Source organism: Silurus aristotelis, assembly GCF_946808225.1.
Source record: "Silurus aristotelis genome assembly, chromosome: 16".
In the NCBI taxonomy this organism is placed as follows: Eukaryota; Metazoa; Chordata; class Actinopteri; order Siluriformes; family Siluridae; genus Silurus; species Silurus aristotelis.
In genome coordinates, this window is record NC_139589.1 from 12,782,567 (window position 1) to 12,807,118 (window position 24,552).

General features: G+C 36.1%; 1 protein-coding gene across 1 annotated transcript in view; it reads left to right on the plus strand.

Annotated features, from left to right (window-relative positions):
- The first annotated feature begins 470 nt into the window (after nucleotides 1-470).
- The window catches only part of efna5a (ephrin-A5a), a 66,941-nt gene continuing 42,859 nt past the window's right edge, over nucleotides 471-24,552 (plus strand). Inside the window, exon 1 of the mRNA XM_083565287.1 lies at nucleotides 471-1,465. Within this exon, the coding sequence (XP_083421413.1) occupies nucleotides 1,341-1,465 (125 nt within the window). The 5' untranslated portion in view covers nucleotides 471-1,340. The remainder of the gene's footprint in view (nucleotides 1,466-24,552) is intronic.

The window sequence follows — 24,552 nt, forward strand, 5'->3', positions numbered from 1 at the left end:
TTTGTAACTGAGATCTACTTCTTGGGTACCGATTAATGTGAAGGGCTACCAGTTTGATACACACAGTTTTCAGTTTGATCTGAAATAACACATTTGTTTAATCTACCTTTACCTTTTAATAATAATTAATTATATTCATCTATGTGAAGACACTGATCATGTTAATAATTTCTCATAATAATTATCAACAATGATTTAACAAAGTAGGAAACAGCTATTTTTAGAAAAGGCCTGCAGGATACTCATGTGGTCCTTGCGGGCTACCTGGTGCCCACGGGCACTACGTTGGTGACCCCTGATTTAGGGTCTGTGCAGCTCAGTGGACACAGTCCTTCCTTCTTTAGTGGCTTTTGGAAAGCAAGAACATTCCGCCATACAGACCAATAAGGCCTAAAGGGCGCCCCCTCCCTTCTGCTCTCTGCTCTCTGCTCTCTGCGCTCTCTCTCTCTCTCTCTCTCTCTCTCTCTCTCTCTCTCTCTCTCTCTCTCTCTCTCTCTCTCTCTCTCTCTCTCTCTCTCTCTCTCTCTGTGTGTGTCTCTCTCTGTCTCTACACGCGCTCGGTGCTTCACTCCGACCAGCTACAGTGCTGTGCGCCATGCACTTTCTCTGTACCGCCGCTCCGACTGACTTACTTTACGCGTTTCAGGATCCGTAAATCCAGTCTGCTGAGAGCGACTCGGAGGTGCTTTTCAAGCCGCAGATCAGCGTTTTTTTGCCTGTTGTCCGTTTCCTCTCGTTCTCTTTCATTTTGGAGGCGACACGGAGAGCACCGGGAGCAGCTCACGCTCATTCTGCCCTGGTGATTTCTCAGGCATGTGTGTGTTGCTCGTGCGTGCTTACATGCGACATGTTTTAATGGACAAGTTTGCTTCTCTCCCGGTGTGACCAGGTACAGAATAAATCAGTTTGGAACGAGGAAGTAGAAGGGATTGTAAAAAAAAAAAAGTGACTGGGAACAGCTTAAATCGATTGGGGTTGGGTTGGATTTTTGTGTTTCTTGTCTCTCTTGTTGACTGCACCTGGAAGGGATGCGCTTCCACTCTGATCGGACTACACACTGAAAGCCGGCAGGGACACGCAGTCACTGCAGCGGTGCTTTAATCACGCAGTCACATTCACGCAATTCTGCTTTGGGACTGGAGCAGTTCTTGGATCTCATCGGACTGGGAACAGTTTATACGCAGACCTGTGGAAGTGTTCATTGAGGGGGGAAAGGTTGATCACATGTGAGTTGGCTCACCGGTGTGAGGTTTTACTTTCTGCTTCTGGCGCTCGTGCCCTGGACAGACCCCGGTGCGTGTCCGTGTCAGGACTGAGTTGCGCGCTCCTGGTTGTTGGAGATGGCTCCGGTGGGGATGCTGCTGATCGCGGCTGTGCTAATGTGGGTGTCGGTGCTGGCTGAAGAACCCGCCGCTAAAGTCGTAGCCGACCGATACGCCGTCTACTGGAACCGCACGAATCCCCGGTAAGTGCGCGCGGACACGACACACACACACACACACACACACACACACACACACACACACACACACACACACACACACACACACACACACAAACGGGTTAACCCCGATCTCCTGCAACTAGTCCTGTACACATGAAAATCAAATTCACTATGCTCTCAGAAACTAAGCTTCCAAAAAGAACTGGAACATCTGGGACCATGCATGGGTTTTTACCTTGTAAGTGGTCCTTATGCAATTACATACTACATTAAAATAGTTCTAAATAGTGTATACACACAGGATGGCAGCACCACGGCGAAAGGCAGAAGTACAGTTTGGTGGTTTTCTTTGAAAATCTTTAGCAGTTTCATTTTCTTTTGTACACATTCATGATTATGGACTTGTGCAACAAGATTCACAAAAAAAAAAAAAAAAAAAACCAAAAAATAATAAAACTTTCAGAATAATTTTTCTCGATCCCTTGTAATGTCTTTGCTTTATTTTGTCTATCAAACCCTCAGCGAAGGGGTGTAAAGAACACCTAAAACACAATATTCACTGCAGTATTTTGAAGCTTCCAGGCTTTGCGAAAACTATTCATTCAACAACAGGATTTTTTTCTGTTCAGATGCTATTCACCTTGTTTTTGCTGTGTATAGCTTACACATGTTCTTACCTGGGTTTCAAGGTACAAACCCAAATATGCATCTTCTGTAACTTTATTAAGAGGAACATAATTACAGAGTAATGTTGTTGAGGTTGTACAGATGTCTCTTACCATTGAAGGAACATTGTCTGTACTTGGTTGAACCGAATGCTGACAGTGTAGGAACCTCAATGCAAGGTCCCTTTAGGCATTGAAAACTGTATATACACATGATTAAAATTCACAAGTTTCTTATGACAGAGTTGCGCTTTAAGAGAACTCAGCAAAACGCTTTGCGAAGATGTTCCCATAGGGTAGAAATTTCCTCAATGTATCTGATTCTTACAGTCCATGACGTGCTACAACATTGATGCTTGATAACAGAATGCAGTAGAGCTTTCTAACCAGTTGTCTGCAATAAATACATAAATGCTTAATTACCTAAGAAAAGAAGACTTTGAAGTCACTCTGTATAAAAATATATATATTTTAGTTATCTTACTGTTTCTGTAATTAATGCTGGAGTCAATTTTATATGTATCAAAATAATAATGCAATATTGCCCAAACATAGCAGCAGAATATGAAACATTTTCAATTAAATTGCATAGGATTGATTTTATTTTTTGCCGGCACAAATGCACACGCACGCACACACACACACACACACACACACACACACACACACACACACACACACACACACACACACACACATGCACACATCTAAATTCCTCATTAACAGTTTTGTTGTTCTAATGATGGTCAGTTAATCAGGTATACAATTTAAATGTTGCTCTCAAAGATGCACATCAGAATGAACATCAGAATGTTAAGGACTATAAGTCTAACAGTGTTACATAGAATAAACATAGAATGCACTCTTGAGCTCAAAAGCACTGTTTAAAAATGATCTACCTTACCAGTGCAGCACTTGAAAAACTTAATGGTACTTATTATTAATGTAATAATAATAAAAATAAAATTGCAATTTTATTGCAATTGTTGTAATAAAACAAGATTTTGATTATGTATTGATCTTTAAAATGATAGGTCATTGTGACGATTTGAAACTCCAGTACATATTTCGATGACTTTTATTCACTCTAGATTTTTTTATTTTATTTATTTTTATTCATAAAAAGCATTGCTGTTTTTGCAGATTGACCAATTAGGGTCAATCAGGTACAATTAGGGTTTGTTTATAGATAATTTTTAACTGGAAAGCCTTCCTGGTGTTTTGTTGTATTAGTGTGCCTGGGTAACTGAATGTAGACATTTATAACAAGGATCTCTTTCTGTGATATACTCCTTAATGGTAAACTCTGTATATTATTAAATTGAATTTTGACATATTTATGGATCAGATGATGTCATGTGTGATGTCAGATAACAATGTTTTTCCATATGCAAAATCAAGTAGCTCAGTCAGGATTATTTCCATTTTAGGCTCGTTAGCTGGAAAGAAAAATAATGACAAACAGGGCGTCTACGCAGCAACAGCTTTTTTACCGATTCGGCACTAATGAAAGGGAAAAAGATATTATTCAGTATTGAGTCAGTACTGAATCTAGCATCAGCTATAACTCTTAAGTTTTTTGTGCTTTTGTAACTGTCATTTAAAATGCTGCTGTTATTGATTTAAAGTAGATATGTAATGATGATGAGTTGTATAATATATCGCGATATTTGAAGTAACTAATATTGTTATTGTACTCAGTTAAACATCAGGAAGAGACTGCAGAGACAAGCTTGATTTAAGACGGTGTCTGTGCTGCTAGGATATAGAGTCCAGGTAGCATCAAAACTTTAAAATTGTTATATACAAGTACTTTCTTGGGACAAATATCAAGCATCATTGCTCATGTATTAGAGCAGGCATTTACACGTTCAAAAGCAAATAAAACATAAACAGAACGAGTATGCTTACTAAACTGCAGAATCTAGATGTATTGATTGATTTATTTTCATTGTATACATTTAAACAGATGAGTATAATGAAATTAAAATGCGTAAAATAAAATGTTTAACGAAGAGACCAGCTAAGAATTAAATTATTGTTTCAAAATTAACAGTTTATTTTTAGGGATGGAATAAGGGACACACAACATAATTTTCTAATATTAAATATATTTAGAACAACTTTTCTTGTTTTTTTTTAACGTATAAAAATGTAGAGTTTGGTGACATTTTCTTAAAAATTAACAGTTTATTTTTAGGGATGGAATAAGGGACACACAACATAATTTTCTAATATTAAATATATTTAGAACAACTTTTCTTGTTTTTTTTTAACGTATAAAAATGTAGAGTTTGGTGACATTTTCTTCAAATGGAGGTTTATTTGGTATTTATGAAAGGAGTTTCCATTTACAGCATTTGGCAGACACCCTTATCCAGAGTGACTTACAATTATCTCATTCATACAATTGAGCAGATGAGGGTTAAGGGCATCGTTTAAAGGCCCAGCAGTAGCAGTTCGGTGGTGGTGGGATTAGAACTCATAACCTTCTGATCAGAAGGCCAACATCTTAACCACTGCGCTACCACATCTAGTAACAGCGGTAAAGCTGTAACTGAAAGCTTTCCAATAAAGGAAATCTTTGTTTTAGAATAGTTAACACTTTGTGGGTTCTCTATCGTTTGTCTAACATGACACATGGAATTTTTTTGATTGTTTTGTTTTGTTAACTTAAGAGATAAAAGTATATTCCTTCCTCCTTAACTCCTCCATCAATGATGTTTTATTTTTAAAAAGATGTTAAAAAAACTAAAAAGTAAGGACGAAATCTCCTAAAACTAAGTGAAACTTATCTGAAACTTAAAAAAAAAAAATTCAAATAAATAACCTTTTAGTGAAAAAAATATATTAAAATTAAATGTACATATACAATGTGACTGAGTTTCCTTTGACTGTGTATAGAACCATTACACTTGCCTTGTAGTTTGTTGTAGTAATGTCGTTTTTCATACTAATCAATGTCAATTTAATATAATGCCTTATTTATTTATGACAATGTTCTCAATCTTAATAAAATGTTTTAAAATGATATGTAAAAAACCCCCAGCACATTACTAGTTCAACAATGTGACACTGCATAAATGCATACTTTTAAGTCTATATAAGGCATCAAAATATTGTCTTGAGGCAAAGCAGAGCCACAGGGTATGTTTTTTTTTTTTTTTTCAGTTGTAGCGATGAAAATCACAACCAATTAGTCATTGATTTTTTCAAAATATTTATTAGTCTGTTTGACTGGTCTGTTGAACTTAATGAATTTAATCCACACCTCAATAACTGAAAAACAAGGTGCCAATAAATAAAGTTGGATTGGTAGAATGTTCATGAAAAACTGCATGGCTCTTGTAAATAAAGGAAATATTTGTTATTGTACCCATTCGAATTATAAGGCTGATCCTTGAAAGTTTGTAAAAATCTGTGAAGTTTGTTTTGCAGTTAACGGGTCCCTGACTGCAAAAGGTTTGCAAACCCTTGCTTGTAGGAGGATTATATAACTCTTAAGTATCCCATCCTTTTAGAAAAGTTTGGCCCTGAGAACACATTTAAACTGGCAGCCGTAGTGTTCACAGCTCTTTGCAGGAGTCCATAGTTTGTTTCTGAAACGAGCTCTTCCCCATTCCCAGGTTTCTTGCTCAGTTGCCATGGGGCTTCCTCAGCTCCCTGTTCCCTGTGCCCCATGCTGAGCAAACACAAAGGCTGAGGCCCGGAGTGGCCCTGAGCAGTGGTGCGGCCCAGCCGGGGGTTTGCTCATGAGAGGGGCGCATGCCGAGCTCGCGCATTTAGCACTAACAGCACCAGGGTCTGTGTTAACCATCAACTAAGCAGCCCTGGGCTCTGGGTAGGGTGCAACCTCAGGGCAAACCTTGTCTTAGAGGCTGTGCACGCACAGGGGTGCTGGCTCTGTGAGTGTGTGTTAGTGGCACCCTGCCTGCATTTTATCTTGGCACAATGAGGCCCCTCTGGTAAATAAATGAGCTACTCTAAATGAGTGTCTCTCATTCGCATTCATGCGCTCACCCAGTGGCCTAATCCAAATCTGACTGAGCTGAATAATGTAGCAGTGCTGTCTGTCATGACCTTGGGGCCCCGAATCTGGCCATCCGTCAGTCATAACCCCACCCGAAATGAGTCACGATCGCTCCTCATTAACAGACACTGACATGAAAGCTACATGCTATCAGCAGACCATTAAACTTAAAAAAATAAATAAAAAATTACAATTTGTGGATGCCGTGATGTTTTAATCTCTAATTATTTAGTATTTTGGATTCAAAGTCATGTTTCGTGACTTTTTCTGCCTTCCATCCAACCCCTTCAGCAGATCTGTAGCAGCTACATCTTAAAGCATAGCTCATCAATGTGCACAAATTACAGGCATTAGAAAGACTGTTACAAAAGATCAAATCCAAGATTTAGCCCGGCATGCTGAGAAATATTAATGTATCTGTTTGGTGGCTGAATTTGATGATGTACATTAAAATAGTTTTTAATTAGATTTTTAATATGTTTAATGATGTTTTAAAGAAACACATGCACTAAATTGTACAGTCATTGTGAGAAATAGTAGTGTGGTTAAATTTGATTTCATACAAATGGTCTTTTTTTTAACTAGCATTTATGGAAGGAATCTGGTCCCCTGGTGGTCTAGTGGTTAAGATGCAGCGCTCTCACCGCTGCGACCCGGGTTCGATCCCCGGTTAGGGAACCATCCCCAGCCACTCTTAGTGCCGGTCCCAAACCCGGAAAAATTGGGGAGGGTTGCGTTAGGAAGGGCATCCAGCGTAAAACGTGCCAAATCAAACGTGCGGAGGATCCGCTGTGGCGACCCTTAACGGGAGAAGCCGAAAGAAAGTTTTTTATTTATGGAAGGAATCTCCTGTGCTTGGTAACAGAGAGAAGTGAAGCTGTCTTTTTTTCTGACATGAAAATTTTTTCAAGACTGAGGAATTGAAGCTATTTAGTATTACAGTATTATGCTTGTGAGAGAACTACTGGTTATAGCTGCTATAATGTAAGTGAAAACAGGAATTATCTTGTTTGTAGATGTTAATTTATTATAATACAAGTATGATTTGTTGTTTTTTAGTAAACAAAATTAGGAATCCTTTATATATTGCAGTGTTACAAGATAAAAAAAAAAACCCCAAAAAAAAAAACACTCGGGCATATACTGATATTGGAAAGTTATCTACACCAGGGTTGGTAACAGTAACTATTCTCCATTATGCCATTCCATCATTGATATCCTAAACCAACAAGACAGAGTATTTTTTCTTAACTTGATACTGTAAAACTTGTCTTTAGATTTTTTTCTAAACCTCGTCAAGCCTACTCTACCCCCCAACCCTACCGATATGCAGTACCACCATATTGTAATATTGTGTATTGTTTTATATATATATATATATATATATATATATATATATATATATATATATATATATATATATATATATATATATAGTTATTCATAATATTTTATAATAGTATGTCTTTTTCTAGCATGTGACCAAGTGTGTGTTTGTTTGAACTCATAAAATACTTAAAAAAAAAAAGATTGATCTACCTCTCATTTTAATCACACTGTGATTTGCATTTTATGTTTGACATTAAAAAGGAGCCTTGTTCTATTGCCTAGTGTTGAAATTCTTCAGGGGCTTTAGAAAAGAGCTGCTGCTTTAGTTTTAATGCTAAAGTGTGTGGAAGCTTTAAGCAGCCATTCACATGCGAGTCCCCCCTTCCTCCGTCTTTACATTATGCTCTCACAGGGTTTCGGTGCCGTTCGAAAAGCGGTCAGGGCCACTTGCAATTACAAAAATTGGGCCAATTCAAGTTTGCATGTTTTTTTAACTAAAAACTTCTTGAGAAAGCTTATTATTTTTTTCTGATTCAGTTCTTCCACCATGCTTTGCAAAAAATGTCTGGATACTTTGTTAGTTAGATGTGTCCTTAAAGAAAGATTTCTGTTTGATTTATTATGTTAGGCAAATTGCTATAAGGATTTTTTCTTTTTGTGAGGAAATCACCCAGTATTGACAATGTGTGTTGTTTATTTATTGCTTCAGAGACGGATCAGTGGAGAATCAGTATTAAATTCCAGTCTTAATCTTCAGGGTGTTTGTGTATGTGGTGCCATGGAAGCCGATACCTTCAGCCATCAAAGAGATCTATCAGATAGATCTAAGCACTCAACAGCTGGAGAGAAGAATCTCGGAGAAGAGCGGAACCGCTCCACAGTGCTGTTTTAATCCTGGATAATTCCTTCCGAAAGCACTGAGTGACAGATGTGAAACACTTTTTCTTATAAAGCTTGCAAGATTTCTGGCCTGTAAGTGAGCCACACCTTGTTTCAATGCACGTGTAGTGGGCTATTAGTACAGTGTGAAATCTTGAGTCCTCTCAAAAGTCCTCAAATGTTTCTCTTTATGTCTCATCTTAATTTTAATCCCCAATTAAAACACAAAGCCTTTCTCCATTTCTGCGGTCTGTGAAAAGCTCATGTTGTGATAGCTGCTCTGTGGTGTTGGTTGGTGCTATGTGGGCATTGTTTACTACGTTTACCTGCCATACCCCCCAATCCACCAACACCCCCACCAACCACACACACACACACACACACACACATATATATATATATATATATATATATATATATATATATATATATATATATATATATATATACACAAACAGTCTTTTCCATTCTTCACTTTACTGTCGATTCGTGGATTTCTTAGATTTTTGAAAATGCGTTTAAATACCAAATATTGACTGGGTTTTAGGAGCTTGGCTGTGTCCCAGCTAGTGCCCAACCTGTGTGAAAGGCTGCCATTGTTCGTGGCTTAGTGGAGCTTTGCCAGGGTCTGAAGTATGTACGCTTGTACACATGGGAAGGGCACAGCAGGGCTTGTAGGCATACGGAGGGGCATAAAAAAGAATCTGGAAGTGGCTCAGCCCCTATAGACCAGAGGAAAAGGGAAGTGAGGGGCCCGGGTAGTATTGCCAGTGCTGGAACTTTCTCAAGGGACACAGGGTCAGTGTTGCCAGATTAGCTGGGATTCCTTTCGATTATTTTCTGTGATTACCTTGAATTAAAGAAAATGACCGTGCTACACAGGATGATACAACATAACAATATTCATATTGTGTTCATTTGGATCCCAGTGCACTTTTTTTGTGATTATTAGTATAGGTAGTTTTATTGGTACCTGTACATTATATTAGAAATAACACTCAGAAGCTCTGCAACTCTCAAGTATCTGCTACTCAGTGCAGACACCAGTGATGTTGAAGTAAAATTATCTGCTTCTTCTTCTTCTAGTTTTACTACATTTCTGATGTTTAAATAACGATAGAACTTGCTTTTAAATAATTTTCTGTAGTTGTTCTATGCGGAACTGTTTTTGATACTGTGATCTCAGAATTGTAATACTACAGCTCTTGAATCTGATTAGTCAAAAGGTGTTGATTAAGTTTCTCTAACAGCAGATCTGACAGCAGTGCTGACAGTAAGGAAAAACAGCTAGGTGCTAAAAGCGTTATTGTTTCTATAGCAACAACGTACATGGGGATAGTCCATGTAGATGGATATTTTATAAGGAAGAAACACTTGTAGCTGATGTTACGATGATTTATTTTTGTACTAAAAAGTGTATTTTTGGTGGGAGTCTTCGTATCTGTCAACTGTGCTTTATCAGAAACAAGGCAAGCTAATGAGGGAACGACGGTTTATAGCTTTTATACTGGAAATGGTTACAAGGACACATATTTTTGGACGCTCTACAGTATTAGGTGTATTAGGTGAACCCATAATAATACCTAATTGCCTTGTTATAAGAGGAATCAAATCTTTTGTTGGTAATCTTTGGTGTAATAAAAGTAAATCCGTTTGCTAAATATTATTTATACATTGCCCACTTCAGCACTCTTTCTGCTTCATCAAGGCTTATTTATTTGTTTTTAAAATAATGAGACCATTTCTAAAAGGGAAGCCTTTCAAACATTTTTTATGAAGAATATATAGGATTGATTTGCCAAATTTTACATGTGAGCATTAGTTTAGAAAAAAAACTAAAATGGCTATAATTTGGACCGGAAAACAGTGGATTTCAACCCTGCATCTCTGCACGGTGTGTCAAAAAGAGGCAGGTCCTCCTGCAGGGGAACCAGCACATCCTGCTGTTCAGTGACCCCCTCACATGGAGAGACTGCCCGACCTCTTACCTCGGTTTTATTTTATCATGGCTGAATAGGATTGTAAAATGCAGACATGTTCCAGTTCACAGTTATATGATATACAACAAAGTTTTCCCCCAATATTGCTATTGTGGATGCTTCAAAATCTCATCTCCACCACTGAGTTTGATTAAATAGAATAAAACACAGCTGTCTATTAGAGGTTTGCATGAGCACTGCATGTGTGCTTTGCTGTGATGGAAATCCTATAATTCAGTTCACCAGATGGGAATTTAATAGATGTTTTAAAAATGTGGCAAGCAGCTCTGTTGCCCCTGATTGAAAAATAATTGTTATTAGAAATGTGTCAGTTGTAAAATGAGCTGATCTGAAAAAAATAAAAATAAAAAATCAGATTCTTATTTTCATGATATTGGTACACACTTAGTAAGAATAATTTGTCCCAAGACTATTTGTTGCAATGCAGTTATTCCCTTAAAGAGAAAAAAACAAAACAAGATTTGTTTTGTTGCCTTAGTGATCCATCTCTCTCCTGGGACTCTTCTGTTTTTCATCCCTTCATGTTTACTCATAGTAAACTGCTCATACTTTCTGTTCCTTTTTTTTTTAAATGTGAGTGTTGAAATGGCTTCTTTGCTTCCTTTGAAGGTCTGGAAGGTATTAACAGAAAGACTCTAAAAGGCTTAAGAGGTCATCGGCCCATTGTGCAGAGACACAAAACACTTCCTCTGAACCCCTTCACCCTTCTGTCTCTCCTCCACTGAGCCACAACCTCACTGGCCATTCATATTCATCAACCCTGGGCCCTAAAAAAATCCGATAAAGTTCTTGAAAGGATCCTAAAGTTGGATAAACCTGCTTAATGTGCATTGTAGGGAAACATGGCGTGCGCTGCTCGGCACATTTAGCTAAGGGGAATGCTCAGAGAGAGAGTTCTTTGTTGCTTTTCATTACGGCATATTTAATCGCAATAGGAAATAATGATGGAGGCATTTGTCCAACAGACAAAGCTAATAAAAATTAAGCTATTTGGCAAAAGGAACGAACAAAAGGAACAATGTCTCTGATCACTGCTTGTTTGTGTTTGTCATAGGAAACAGGAAATGGTCAAGACTGAATGTTTTGTAAATACTGAAAATACTAAACACTTCTAAAAGGTTCATTTGGGTGAGAAGATCTTTTTTTTTGTCTTTGAACCAAGCAATGCAGAAATTATAATAATAATCTGGTATTTAGATCGTTTTAGTTTTTGCATATATATATATATATATATATATATATATATATATATATATATATATATATATATATATATATATATATATATATATATATATTGTGACCTTGCAAAACATATATATGGTGAAATATTTTACCTTTATATATTCTATTTTTACAATAATCACAAATATACACTTCACTGGTTCTTTAATCACATTCTTGGTGTAATATCTGCAAAAAATATATAATTACAGGTCTAAATCAGTATGTAACAGTGTCAAAAAACATGATATTCAGATAAGTGTTGTGTTTATGCTTTTAAGTTGCTTCTGTTACTTAACAACAATTAAAATACTTTGGCATGTTTTAAATAGTAGCGTGTAAATAAATTATAACGTGTTAATTAAAACACTTGGCTTTGAAAACCCATTAATTTATTTTTATTTGGGTATTAGCGTGAATCTTCAAATTACTAGTGTGTGATGGCATGTCACAAACAAACATTGTTTAAACGTGGAAGTTAATATAATAACAATATTATGACATGTATGCTCGAGCACTGAAAGATCATGAACTAGTGACAACCCAGCTAGTTCACATTAGTGATCACTTAACATTAAATTATTCTTTTTTTAAACAAAAGAGTGAAATGTACGATTAGTGTTAGAGATTTAACCAGCTAATGTGTGGATGGAGCTAAAGCTAACACTTCATGCTCATTTATAAGTGAAGGACTTTATTTATTGATTAAGGTGTCATGCTGATCTATGATATCTTGTGTTTAACTTCTAATTTATGGAGTAGGAATTACTAGTTGATGGGGTGTTTTCTATGTTTTCGTCCTTTTCAGAAACATTTTAGATTGAGCTTAGGTTGAATGTAGAATTAGGTCAAGAGTTAATTCTCTATACATCTATCAAGCATTCTGCATCACTGCAGACCTGGAAAACCTATCTGTCTGTCTGTCTGTCTGTCTGTCTGTCTGTCTGTCTGTCTGTCTGTCTGTCTGTCTGTCTGTCTGTCTGTCTGTCTGTCCATCCTTAAGCTTTCTTTTTTTGTCGCTGTTTCCATAGACATAACCTTCTGAGTGTGAGTTGATGAATCCCCATGGTTTTAAGGGCAGAACAAGATAAACCAACCTTCTAATATGTAACTCTAGCAACAGCTATCTAATCGTGTACTGCTTATATATAAATGAAATGAAAGTTAGCTAAATAAAATGATGCATGTCCATCAGCAGCGTTAAAGCAAAACATATAGAAAGCCTCCGTCTAAGCATAGTATACTGTATTCATGATAACACCTTTTAAACAGTTGTTTCATTTATTTTTCAAAATCTGGACACATGGATTAATGTTCCATGTAACAATGTCTGAAGAGATATTAGGAGATATGTAAAAAGAATTGGTCCTTGTTCTGACAGCCCCATCATATTTCTGCTGACTCAGCAAAAATCGGTCTCTGACAACTAACATCATGGTGACATTGTTTCTAAAAAGTTTTTTAACAACTGAGACTTTTATTATGATTAAAACATCTCAGGGGAGCCTTGGTGTCATTTTTAGCCAGCCGTTCATTAAAATGTAATTAAAAAACGAATTGCTGCCCTCGACTGCCGTGCTGGTATTGTCTTGTATTCAGAGCTTAAAGAGAAGTACTGCACTCTACACTCTTGTTGTCTCTGCTGGTTTTTATTGTAATTTTCCAGGAGTTGCTAAATGAACAAAGTAGCTGTACCTAAAAGAAAATAACAATTAAAAATTAGCAGAATTTAGGAATTGTTTTGTGAATTATTATCCTTTAAGGAAAAACTTGTCATATTTGAGTGCAGCTTTGGGATGGATAAAGTATTAAAATCTGTTTGCGATCGCAAAATTAAGTTGTGGCAACAAGCCTATCAAAAAAAAACCATGTCAGGACATTTATGACTGGAGATTCGTGGTGGACATTTTGTCTCTGTGCTGTGTTACGCTTGGCATGGGTTTCTGTCCACGTTTTGCTCCATTACGGGGCTTGTTTTACATCAAATGACTAACATGTGTGGGGTTAATACTAGCCGATATTAGATACAGTATTTATTATATTCTGAGTCAAATGGTTGTGTTTTATGAGAACAGAGAGCGGAGATGAGGCTATGAACGCGAGCAGCCATTTCCTAAGTCGTCTCCATTTTGTGTCCTGTGCGGAGCTTTTTTTTTTTTTTAAGGCCCATCAGGAAACCCGAGTTTGACATTTTTGCTGGCAAGACTCAAACAATATCATCCAAAATTTTAAATATTTCTCATGTCGCACTTTGGACGCTGGAGTGAAATTTTTCCAAATAAAATAACATAAGAATTGCGAAACTTTTGCACTGACATGTGCCATGGAAGTGCCAGAGTGCTGCTCAGTTCTGGCATCCTGGCACTAGTATTGCTGGTAGATGGAGCATGCATGCTTATCCTCCTCCTCCTCCTTTATGCCTGTGTGCCGACCTGGCCTCAGTTATTCTTGTGCATAATTGATGGAAAAGTTAGAATAGCAGAAGTAATGCGATGAGAGGGTGCAGCGAAGCAGCAAGGCGGCCGAGCACAGAGCTGAGAGGAGATCGCGTGCGTCGGGCAGCAAACACTCACAGCCATGGAGAGGGCATTTGGAGTAACAGGTCCTGACACTGAGCCGGAGGAACGTGTCAGCATGCAGTCATTTGAACTTGCCGTTTTTCATAGAGCAATACAGCATGTCACATGCTTCACTCCAGCCTGGCTGAAAATAAGCTGGAGTGTCGCTGTCACACTGAGAGGGAAATAGTACCTGTTTTGTGATGGTAAACATGGAGTGGGTTTTGTAAAAGGGGCTTTGTACAGGTGAGTCAGCAGTGTCACATTACAAAGAGGAGCTAATAAGCGAACACCTCGGCTTTGTCTCATTAACAATGGGGGCGAGAAAGACGCTAGTCAGGATTGGCCTGATTCAAAGCAGCCTGGAGAACACTGTGACTTTCGCAAAAACTTCTGATTCAGTCAGGCCAGAAACTGAAACTTGTGAGCAGTTATGCCAACTCATTGTGTAGAATGAAATGGTACTACTTTGAAGTACTTGCTAATTAGGGTTTGGTGTATACATGCTCGTAATATCATTGTCAATCGATTTTAGTCAGACATTAAATATTCTTCTGATACAAAGAATTTACCAGTTGGACCAATTTTAAAAGGTGGAAAATTGCTCACATGTAAGGCTTTTTTTTCTCCTTTTTTTTAATGATCTTTTTTAGAAATGTTCATATCGATCAATGTTAATATCAATTAGTTATAGTACTTATAGTATATATGAAATACTTCATTTGTATTTATATTTATATTTTTTATTATTGTATTAATTTATGTAAAAGATGTACTTTAAGATAGCTATATTAATAATAATAATAATAATAATAATAATAATAATAATAATATGCAAATAACATATATACTCAAATCTATTATTATGAATGTAAAAATAATGAACAAAATAGTAAAGTTTTTGTATAATATTTTTTTTCAAAGTTTTTTTAGAAACCGTTCTGCAGCTTCATGGCATGAAAGGCATTTAGTTGGCCTTTTTCTGTTAGCACAAAATAAGCAAGAACTATTTTTTAACAAATTTGTCTGGATAGATAGTTATGGTGAGAAATAGGTATCTACACCGTAAAAAGTTATTCTTTAGCATTACACAATGCCCTTGGGATACTTTTAAAGCTTATTTGTAGAATGCAGAAACAAAAGATAGAACTTTTTAGGAAAGCTAGAAACCTTTAGGAACCCTGCTTTGCTAACAGTGTAGAGCAGTCATTTATGCTAAACACAATGCTAATTAGTTGAACAGTTTCAAGTTAAGTCAAGTTTATTTCTATAGCGCTTTTCACAACAGACATTGTCTCAAAGCAGCTTTACAGAATTTAAGAGTTAAGTTGAACAATGTGTATTTATCCAAAATGAGCAAGCCATGGCGACTGTGGCAAGGAAAAACTTCCTTAGATGTATGAGGAAGAAACCTTGAGAGGTTCACTTTATATAGATAGTTAAATATAGCAGTTGAATATATAATATACAATATGTGAAGTGAAATTGATACACAGTAAAGTAGCCTGTAAGTTTAAGTGCAAATTTGCAGAGAGATCAAAAAAATTATTGTGGTATAAAGTAAAGGAAGCCATCTGTCCTGTGCATAAATATTGCAGAGACTTTGTAAAGGGAACATAAGCAGCAAATCTGCTCAGGAAGCAAATAAAGTAATTTTATGCTATGCTGCAAACACAAATAATTTCTCTTTCTTTCTTTCTTTCTTTCTTTCTTTCTTTCTTTCTTTCTTTCTTTCTTTCTTTCTTTCTTTCTTTCTTTCTTTCTTTCTTTCTTTCTTTCTTTCTTTCTTTCTCTCTCTCTCTCTCTCTCTCTCTCTCTCTCTCTCTCTCTCTTTCTCTCTCTCTATCTCTCTCTCTCTCTCTAAAATATCTAAAAATAAACCTTTTTTTGTCAGGACCAGGTGATTTCTGTGACATTTGATATTATCCTCTTATATAGATAGATAGATAGATAGATAGATAGATAGATAGATAGATAGATAGATAGATAGATAGATAGATAGATAGATAGATAGATAGATAGATAGATAGATAGATAGATAGATAGATAGATAGATAGATAGATAGATAGATAGATAGAGATACAACTTTATTGTCATTGCATTGTATAGATACAACTTTATTGTCATTGCATTGTACAGGTACACAGCAACGAAATGCAGTTTGGCATCTACCAGAAGTGCAGAATGTAGCTATCGTGCAAATAGTGCGGATAAATATGTGGCATATTTACAGCAAGTGATAAAGTGATAAATATGTAAACATATGTATAGTGAATAATATATATATATATATATATATATATATATATATATATATATATATATATATATATATATATATATATATATATATGCACACACACAAACACACACATTTAGAAAAAAAGGTCACTTTTGCTTTTGTGCTTTTGTTTCAGGGCATATGGTTTTTGTAATATATAAAGGATTAGCAAAATATTTAATATAATAATAAAACAATATTGTCTATGTGCTTGGAATTTTTTTGCGGGTTTTGAAGTGCTTGATTTAATCGGAAAAACAACACAGTAAAGAGAACCTTTTAACCTTTTATTTATATTGTAAATACAATTGCTTGCGATGCAAATGTGTGCAAAAACCATATATTATAATAACATAAATTTTTTTTAAATTTAATAAATGTGTAAAACAATACAAATTCTAACCAGTAATATAATTTATACTGACCTCAAAAGCTGTAATATCCTTGTAATACCAGAGGACATAATTATAAAAAAAAAACCTGTATCTGGCACAAACACATGTTTGAGCAAGTTAGTTTCTATTCTCAGTATTTCACAAAGTGAATTTGGGTTTTTAAAGTTTAATGCACGGTTCCTTCCAATGTTACACGTACATTTACATGTATTATTGTTTTCATTTATAAGAAGTTAAATAGTGCATAGTTACAGTTACTGTAGTTAACTTTTGAGAAATTGAATAATACATGTTTTAAAAATAAACAAAAAATAAAAGGAAAATCAGCACATGATATCAGCTACATTTCTATCCTGTCTCTGATTGAGTGAGTTCTAAAAAACAGAAAAGAATTTATAGATTGCAAAGTTTATGGGTAGATGATAGATGTATTTGAGCCATACGTTTGTTTATATTAACCTTATTTTGGACATGTTTTTTTTTCATCAGAAATAGCTTTTTAAGGAAGCCCTAAATGAAACAATTAAAACTGCAGGTTTCTAAGTAAAAAATAAGGTTAATTCGACATTAGAATATACGCGTTGGCACTGAGGGGTTTAATGCAACCTTTTCGTGACTGCCGTTTGCTCACTTGTCCTCTGTTCTGCCCTTTTGAGCATTAGTAATGATTCAAGGCCCAAAGAGAGAAGGGGAATAGTGCTCTGTATGCGTGTGCATCGCTTCAGTCATATGGCTGTGAGAGCTTGTGTGGTGAGGTGTAGACACGCAATGCACATGGGGGCATGCAATACGCATTGACTGTACAGCCTGCATTCACTGACCTCCACAAAAAAGGAAAAAGCTTACAGCATTGTTCCTCTTTGCCTGAGTGACACTGATGGAAAATGAACAGCGGTATTTATTAAAGTATTATATCATTTTCTCAAGCACTCACTCTATATTTATTTTTCATTTATATCATCCTTCAGAAATTCTCCCAAACACTAAAATAGCAGCTTCGTTACAATCTTATAACAAGTGCACGCCTTTCTTGAACTAGGTCACACAAATGGAGAAATCAGTGGGAGTGGTTTAAAATGTCGACCAGTAGGCACACAGATATAGTCTCTGCAGATGCTGGGTGACCAATCAGATTCAGAGGAAATAAATATAGAGCATGTGATTGCTTTGCTCTGCGTTTTTATATAAAAGTTCACAAACTGGCAGCTGCTACTGATTTCACATTTAATCGTCGAGATGGGCCGAAAGTAAGATGGAGTGCGCGTTCTCGCAACACACACTCGCTACTCAAGACCTTTTGCTCTCTGTGTCTCTTTTGCCATAACTTTTCTACCAACACAAGAGCATGCGTGGGTTTAAGGTACTGATAAACCTCTTAAAAAAAAAAAAACCTACATTTCCAGTCATGTAAGAGTTGTAGGTTTATGTAATAAGGTGTGGGAGTTTGTAAATCACACCATATAGATAATAATCACACACAAGATTGGACTTACATGTTAATATTTCATTATTTGTATGAAGTAACTTAAAGAAAATATTGTTAAAATGATCAGAAACGTTGTTACAGTAATATTTTGCTCTTACTGTTGATACACAGCCACAATGTAGATGCAGTGTTTTGCTTTTCCCAAAAATTATTTATAAAAACCCTTTTGTGCTTTTTAATCCCAGCAATGTAAATAACTTGCTTGACTCATTGTCTTGGCAAAGAAATTTTGCCACCTCCAAGCCACTAACCTCAGCAGATTTCGTCCATGGTTACTGGAACTAAAACTATTCTTTAAGGTACTTTCCATCCCGTTAGTTCATTTGCTGAGGTAAAATCAGAGTAAAATTATTATTTATTTGCTATTTGTTTTTTGTTTTTTTATTACACTGCACATAAAATGCACAAAATATTGAATAGGACATGTGTATGTGTGAAAAACTTGCTCATATAATGATAAGAATAATTATTATTATTTTATATTTTACCAAATGCACATAGAAATCCAAAATAATTTAAGGCAGTAAAGTAATCACTAATTTAGTATTGATCACAAGTTCTCTTCAAAACACATGCTAATTTCAGTGTTTCAGCTCTGTTCATTGTCTCAGTATCTCATTTTCGGTTCATATTTAGAGAAAAATATCACAGAGGGAATGTACACACCAGGACTCCATTCTCAAAACATTGCATCTGTGAAAATATCCTCAGATTAGTAGCAAGTAGTGCTACTAATTTTCAATTTGTGGAAATTAGCTATCAGTCTCCTTTTAGAACGCTCTATTTCAATGCTGCTTATTTAATGATGGCCACTGAGTGTTTTATAAGCTATTGAATATCTGAAGGATAAAATAGCTCATATTTCAACTGAATCCAGCGTTCTCCTTTTCTTTTACCTGCTCAGATGTTACTTTCAGTTTAGCGTTGTTCTTGGACCTACCTTTTCTATCTTGTTGAAGGTAGTTATTCTAAGATAGATAAGATGTTGAATTGTGGAATAGTTTTTTTGTTATTCTGTACTTTCATCTGTTATTTAGCATTAATAATGTGTGTGTGTGTGTGTGTGTGTGTGTGTGTGTGTGTGTGTGTGTGTGTGTGTGTGTGTGTGTGTGTGTGTGATTTTTTTTACAATCATGCTTCAAATGCTTCAAAATATTTATAAGCCTACATTGTTTAAGTATAAATGTCTTTCTAGTATTTATTTTTATTTGTAAAAAATTTGTATAAGAAAAATTTAATTCCAATTCATAAAAAAATACATTACATTTTCTGGTCCTGCTCTCTTACACAGGTTTAAAAAGAGGAAAATTTAAATGTAGAATAAATACTTTTACATAAACAGTACTGTCTGATATTTGGCAATTGTTTAAAATATATATTATGACATAAATTGTTGGCTTCGTCCCGCACTCTTACTGAGGCATGCCACACTTACCGAGGCTTACAATAAAATAAAGTGCTTTTTGGTCTGAATCTGGTTTCGATCAACAGCGTGTGATGTATGTAGACAGTGCGGCTTTACCAGCAGGGCAGAGGACTAACATTGAGCACAAACATTATTAAGTACAAGATATGAACTACAATAGACATGGCAATAAATACAGCGTGGCAGTGAGCAACATGATCTACAGTCGACTCCACTGCGTACGGATATAAAGTGGCAGTGCGATTTATTTAAGATGAAATCAGATATCGAATTTCCGTCCTCGGGTGACCCTGCTGAACTGATAATAATCTATCGTCTATGCTTGTGCTATTTTTCCCAGCAACCTATGCATGCACACCATCATCCTCCCTGTTCCCTGTACAGAACATGACTCATATTTTTTAATTATGCCCTTTTCCAAGTCCTGTTCTTCTCATTACTGCTGTCTAGTTTTTTTGACATCACTTCCTGTGTGAGGCTGATACGGCATAGAGATCATCAGTTACTCCAGATGCTCTTCAGATGATTGCGAAGGCACTGCATGATTTTAATTTGGGTCCCCAATCTCATACGTTCGACACTCACTTATTTTTAATTTGCGGTAGAAATCTAGGAGCAGACTGGGTGGAGATGCTACAGCTAACATCACTAACGGTGCACGTTGCTCTGCTTTTACACTTATCAGATGTGGCATGTCCTGCCCTGTTTGTTAGCTTTTAACCCTTTCGGACCTACAGCCTTGTCTTTTGTATGATTACAGATCTACAGATTCAATGTATGTTATTGTGTATATTATTCCTGAAATATCAAAAATGGCACAAGCCTCATTTCTTTTTTTCATATTTCTTTTGTTTTTTTTTGTCCAAATAAAGGCTACTTTTGGTCAGAAAATTAATTAATGAAAAAAGTTTACAAAGACCTTAGGTGCAGCAAGTTTCTCAAGACAATTTCTTTTCTCATTGCAATTCTACCATTCATTTTGTATTTATGCGATATCTTGGCCCTGTGTGATAAATTGGCATTTTAATTCACATGTATTTCCACCTCGCTCGCTGTATTCTTAGGATAGACTTCAGATCTTCTGTAACCCTGACCAGGATAAAGCAGTTATTGAAGCTGCATAAATGAATACTTAAATATTGGATTCATCTTATCGGTATTGCACAGTTTTCTGGTAGATTTACACATAGTTTGCTTGCTAAAGTCCATACCTGGATATGTGTTCTATTTATTTTTCTTCTTCTCTAAAACAAAAATCTGAGAAATAGATCGGCAATATGCCGCTAAATCCGATGAATATATCTAGCTAGAATGTAAAAAATCAGACAAATACATTCAGATTGTCTATGAACTACATTTAGGCAAATCATATGAATAGACATTGAAGTGGATATTAGATGTATATTGCTAGTATATTGCTATTTAAATTTATTATTGCTACTATGCTAAAATTATTGCTATTTAAACAATATTTACAAAAATCTGAGATGCAGCTTGTGTAAAAGTGAACTATGTGGGAGTTACCATGACTGATATAACCTCTATTTTTAATTATTATTAAAGTAACGGTTGAAGAAGTATGGTTACTTGTAATTGTAGTTGAAGAATTGTCACTTGTCTTTAAGGACTGCTTCTGGGTCACAAGTATTTACTACTTTCATTATAAACAGGTCCATTGTGGCGACTTCAACCCTGAAAGGGCCGAGTGGCGAAAGCAGCTTCAGACCTCATTAAACAGCCTACATGCAAATTAATGTGTGTGTGTGTGTGTGTGTGTGTGTGTGTGTGTGTGTGTGTGTGTGTGTGTGTGTGTGTGTGTGTGTGTGTGTGTGTATGTGTGTGATGGGAAAAAGCAAGAAACAGAGAAAAAGATAATGCAATGTTATTTACCACCTACGTAAACAGACTAAGACAAACAAAAGCATTATTTCGTTTGCATTCATTTCACAGAAAGTAGAAAATTCTAATGAATAGTTCAGGTTTTCCTTTTTATTTGGTCTCAGGACAGTGTTGGAAGGACCAGAACACAACTTCAAGAAATGAAAATATACTTCACATAAAAAATATTACTCATTAGATTACCAGTATACATAAGGTAATCTTAGAAGGGGAAATGAGGTGCATGGCATTTTGTTATAGGTAAAAAATATATATATATTATAATTTGTATTATTATTGAATTAGTAATTAGTCAAGTTTAACTTTAGAATTTATTAATAAACTGCACATTGTTTTATTTTTGCTTACATATAGTATGACACATTTGTAAAAGAGCATCTCTCTTCTCATAAGAAATGCTCCATATTATATAAAATTCTCATATGTCAACATGCTAGAAATTAGATGTATCTCCTGTTTTTTTTTTTTTTTTACCTCTTTATTAGTCTTGGATTATATGGAGCCACTGCTATACAATTGTTACTATAGAAATGTTAAACATATCCGAAGAAGCACATCAATATATACCTGTGATTGAACCAGATTAAACCAACCAGATTAAACACCTTACTGAGTACAGAAATAAAACACTACCTTAGTTTCTTGTAACTGAACTTTATTATTTCTGGCTTTTCCTGCAACAAGATGATAAAACATCTGGTTTGGGAGACAGACGAAAGAAGCAGAAGCTGACCCCATGACAGTGGTGCAATGTTAGATCCAGAGTTTTATGGTCCTGGGTCACACTCACATTGCTTTTTGTTCCTGCCCCATACCGTGCAACAGTGCATTAACCCCCACGGGCAAAGAGGCTCCAGCCTAAGCTAATCGCCGCTTCACTCTGAGATGTTTATGAAGCATTTAGAATGTTTTATGCCTCTTGTAGCATGTGCACAAAATCTGATTATCTGTCTGATTATCCTAAAGTAATAATTCATGCTGATTTGTTCTGCTTTGAGTTCGGGTTTAGCAAGGGCACACTGAACCTGTAAAGTCAATCTGTTTTTCTTTGCTTTACTTCCTTATGTGAAAATAAAAAAGTACAATGCCTATCATATTTCTGGGAATTCTGTGTTGTTTTTACACAGTTTATTCACTAATATAAAACTAGAGATATTTGCAAACATCAAGTTAAGGTGAATAGTTTATTTCAGTCGAATTGGCAGATTAAGCAGACAGGCTGTTGCACTGCTCAGTGTGCTTCTCACAAAGATCAGTTGTCATCCACCATCTTTGTTGGTGGACAGAGCAGTTATTTATAGTGTGCTCACATCATGCTGAGGTTACAGTAATTACGCGATGACAGATCAGCTTCTATTTTAATCCATTCGTCTCCTTATTCTTAGCAATGTAGTCACTATAACTGTAATGATGTCAAGGAATTAATAAAATCCTATTTTGTTGTCTTTCACTTTTTAAGGTTGGTTGATTTGTTTCAACTAAAAAAAATCTGATTTCTCAGATCCTTGCACATTCTTGATAAGAAGCTGCAGGTTCTTTTTTTGGTTTTCACACATTTTTTTTCATGGCATTAACTGTTTCATTACATTATGAAGTGTTTTGTATGTGTTATATTGCTATTTTAAACTGCTCTGAATTAAGAGTTAGTTCTTCATAAACTGATAAAACTAAGCCTTTTGTCAATGTCCTTTTTTGAGGTTTATGATCGCAATCCTTCATAGTGAAGCACTTAGAACTGTAGCACACAAAAAACATACTGCAGGTCTGAAGGGGTTAAATGCAATTTAGATTTATCTGGGCAAAGAATCCCTTATTTACTGCCCAGTGTTGGCTTTTAGTCTGAGGTCATTTTTGGATGTATTTTTGGAGTCTAAGTAAGTTGTGTGTTTGTGTGTGTGTGGTAACCCGGGTCACTCTTTAGAGCACTGTTAGCTGCTGGCGCTCCTCGAATAACCATGCATAGCGGAGAGATTTGCAGTGTCAGGAAGAAGTCAATTCAGTCTTAAGCAGTCAATGAGCTCTGAACAAATCTTCCCCCACTGGCCTTCAGGCTGTGGCCAATTTACATCCTTAATAATACTGCTCTTCTTTCTGCTTTTATAATGAGAGGCTGGTTTTTACTCATTACATCCCTCATTGTCTGTAACTGTAAGCGGCCACCGAACTCCATTCAAGTTAGCGGATTAATGGTGGTTGCGGCATGTTAATGAAAGTGCAGACACCTGATAGCTGAAGCAACTCGAGTGCTGTTTGTTAACACTCGCTTTCCTCTCGGTGATTAATGAGAGGCAGGCACATCCAGCCGAGTCGTAATCTGCACCTTCTTCAATTCCAAACCCGCTGCACGCAATCACCCGCCAAGGAAGCCTAGAAACAAACATAGTGAGAATATCGGACAGCGATCAGCCTGGTGCTGATGAAGGCCACACTTGACTCTCAGCTCATCCCAAGACCTTCCAATTAGAGAGTGCAAAAACATGACACAATTACCCCTGAGGAATCTACTATCTTTCAGGTGCTAATTGAATTGCTGTGTTTGGTAAAAAAGCTCCGGTCTGTGCAAGAGACCGAGACAAAGAAAAAAATTAATGAGAGGAGCGTGCTTATATCCATGATGTGTAAAAGACACAGGCCTTTTTACAAGTCATGCTTGTGGTGTTTTGAGTGAAAAAGTGCTAACTGTGATATCCGATATCCTGATAGTGAATCATGTGCTTTGCTCTCCTGAGGCTCTTCAAATTAAATGTGTGTGTCTTGTTAAACTGTTTGTGTGGAAACACCACTTAGCCACTTACCTCAAATGAGTTTTGATGAAAAGCTACCTTTGACCTGTCGTCCATGATAGATTGCAGATTGGTATTTACTGTCAAGTTCTCGGTTCATAGTCTTGGTTTCGTTTTGTAGGTAAAGGTAAAAATACATGCAGGGCTATTTT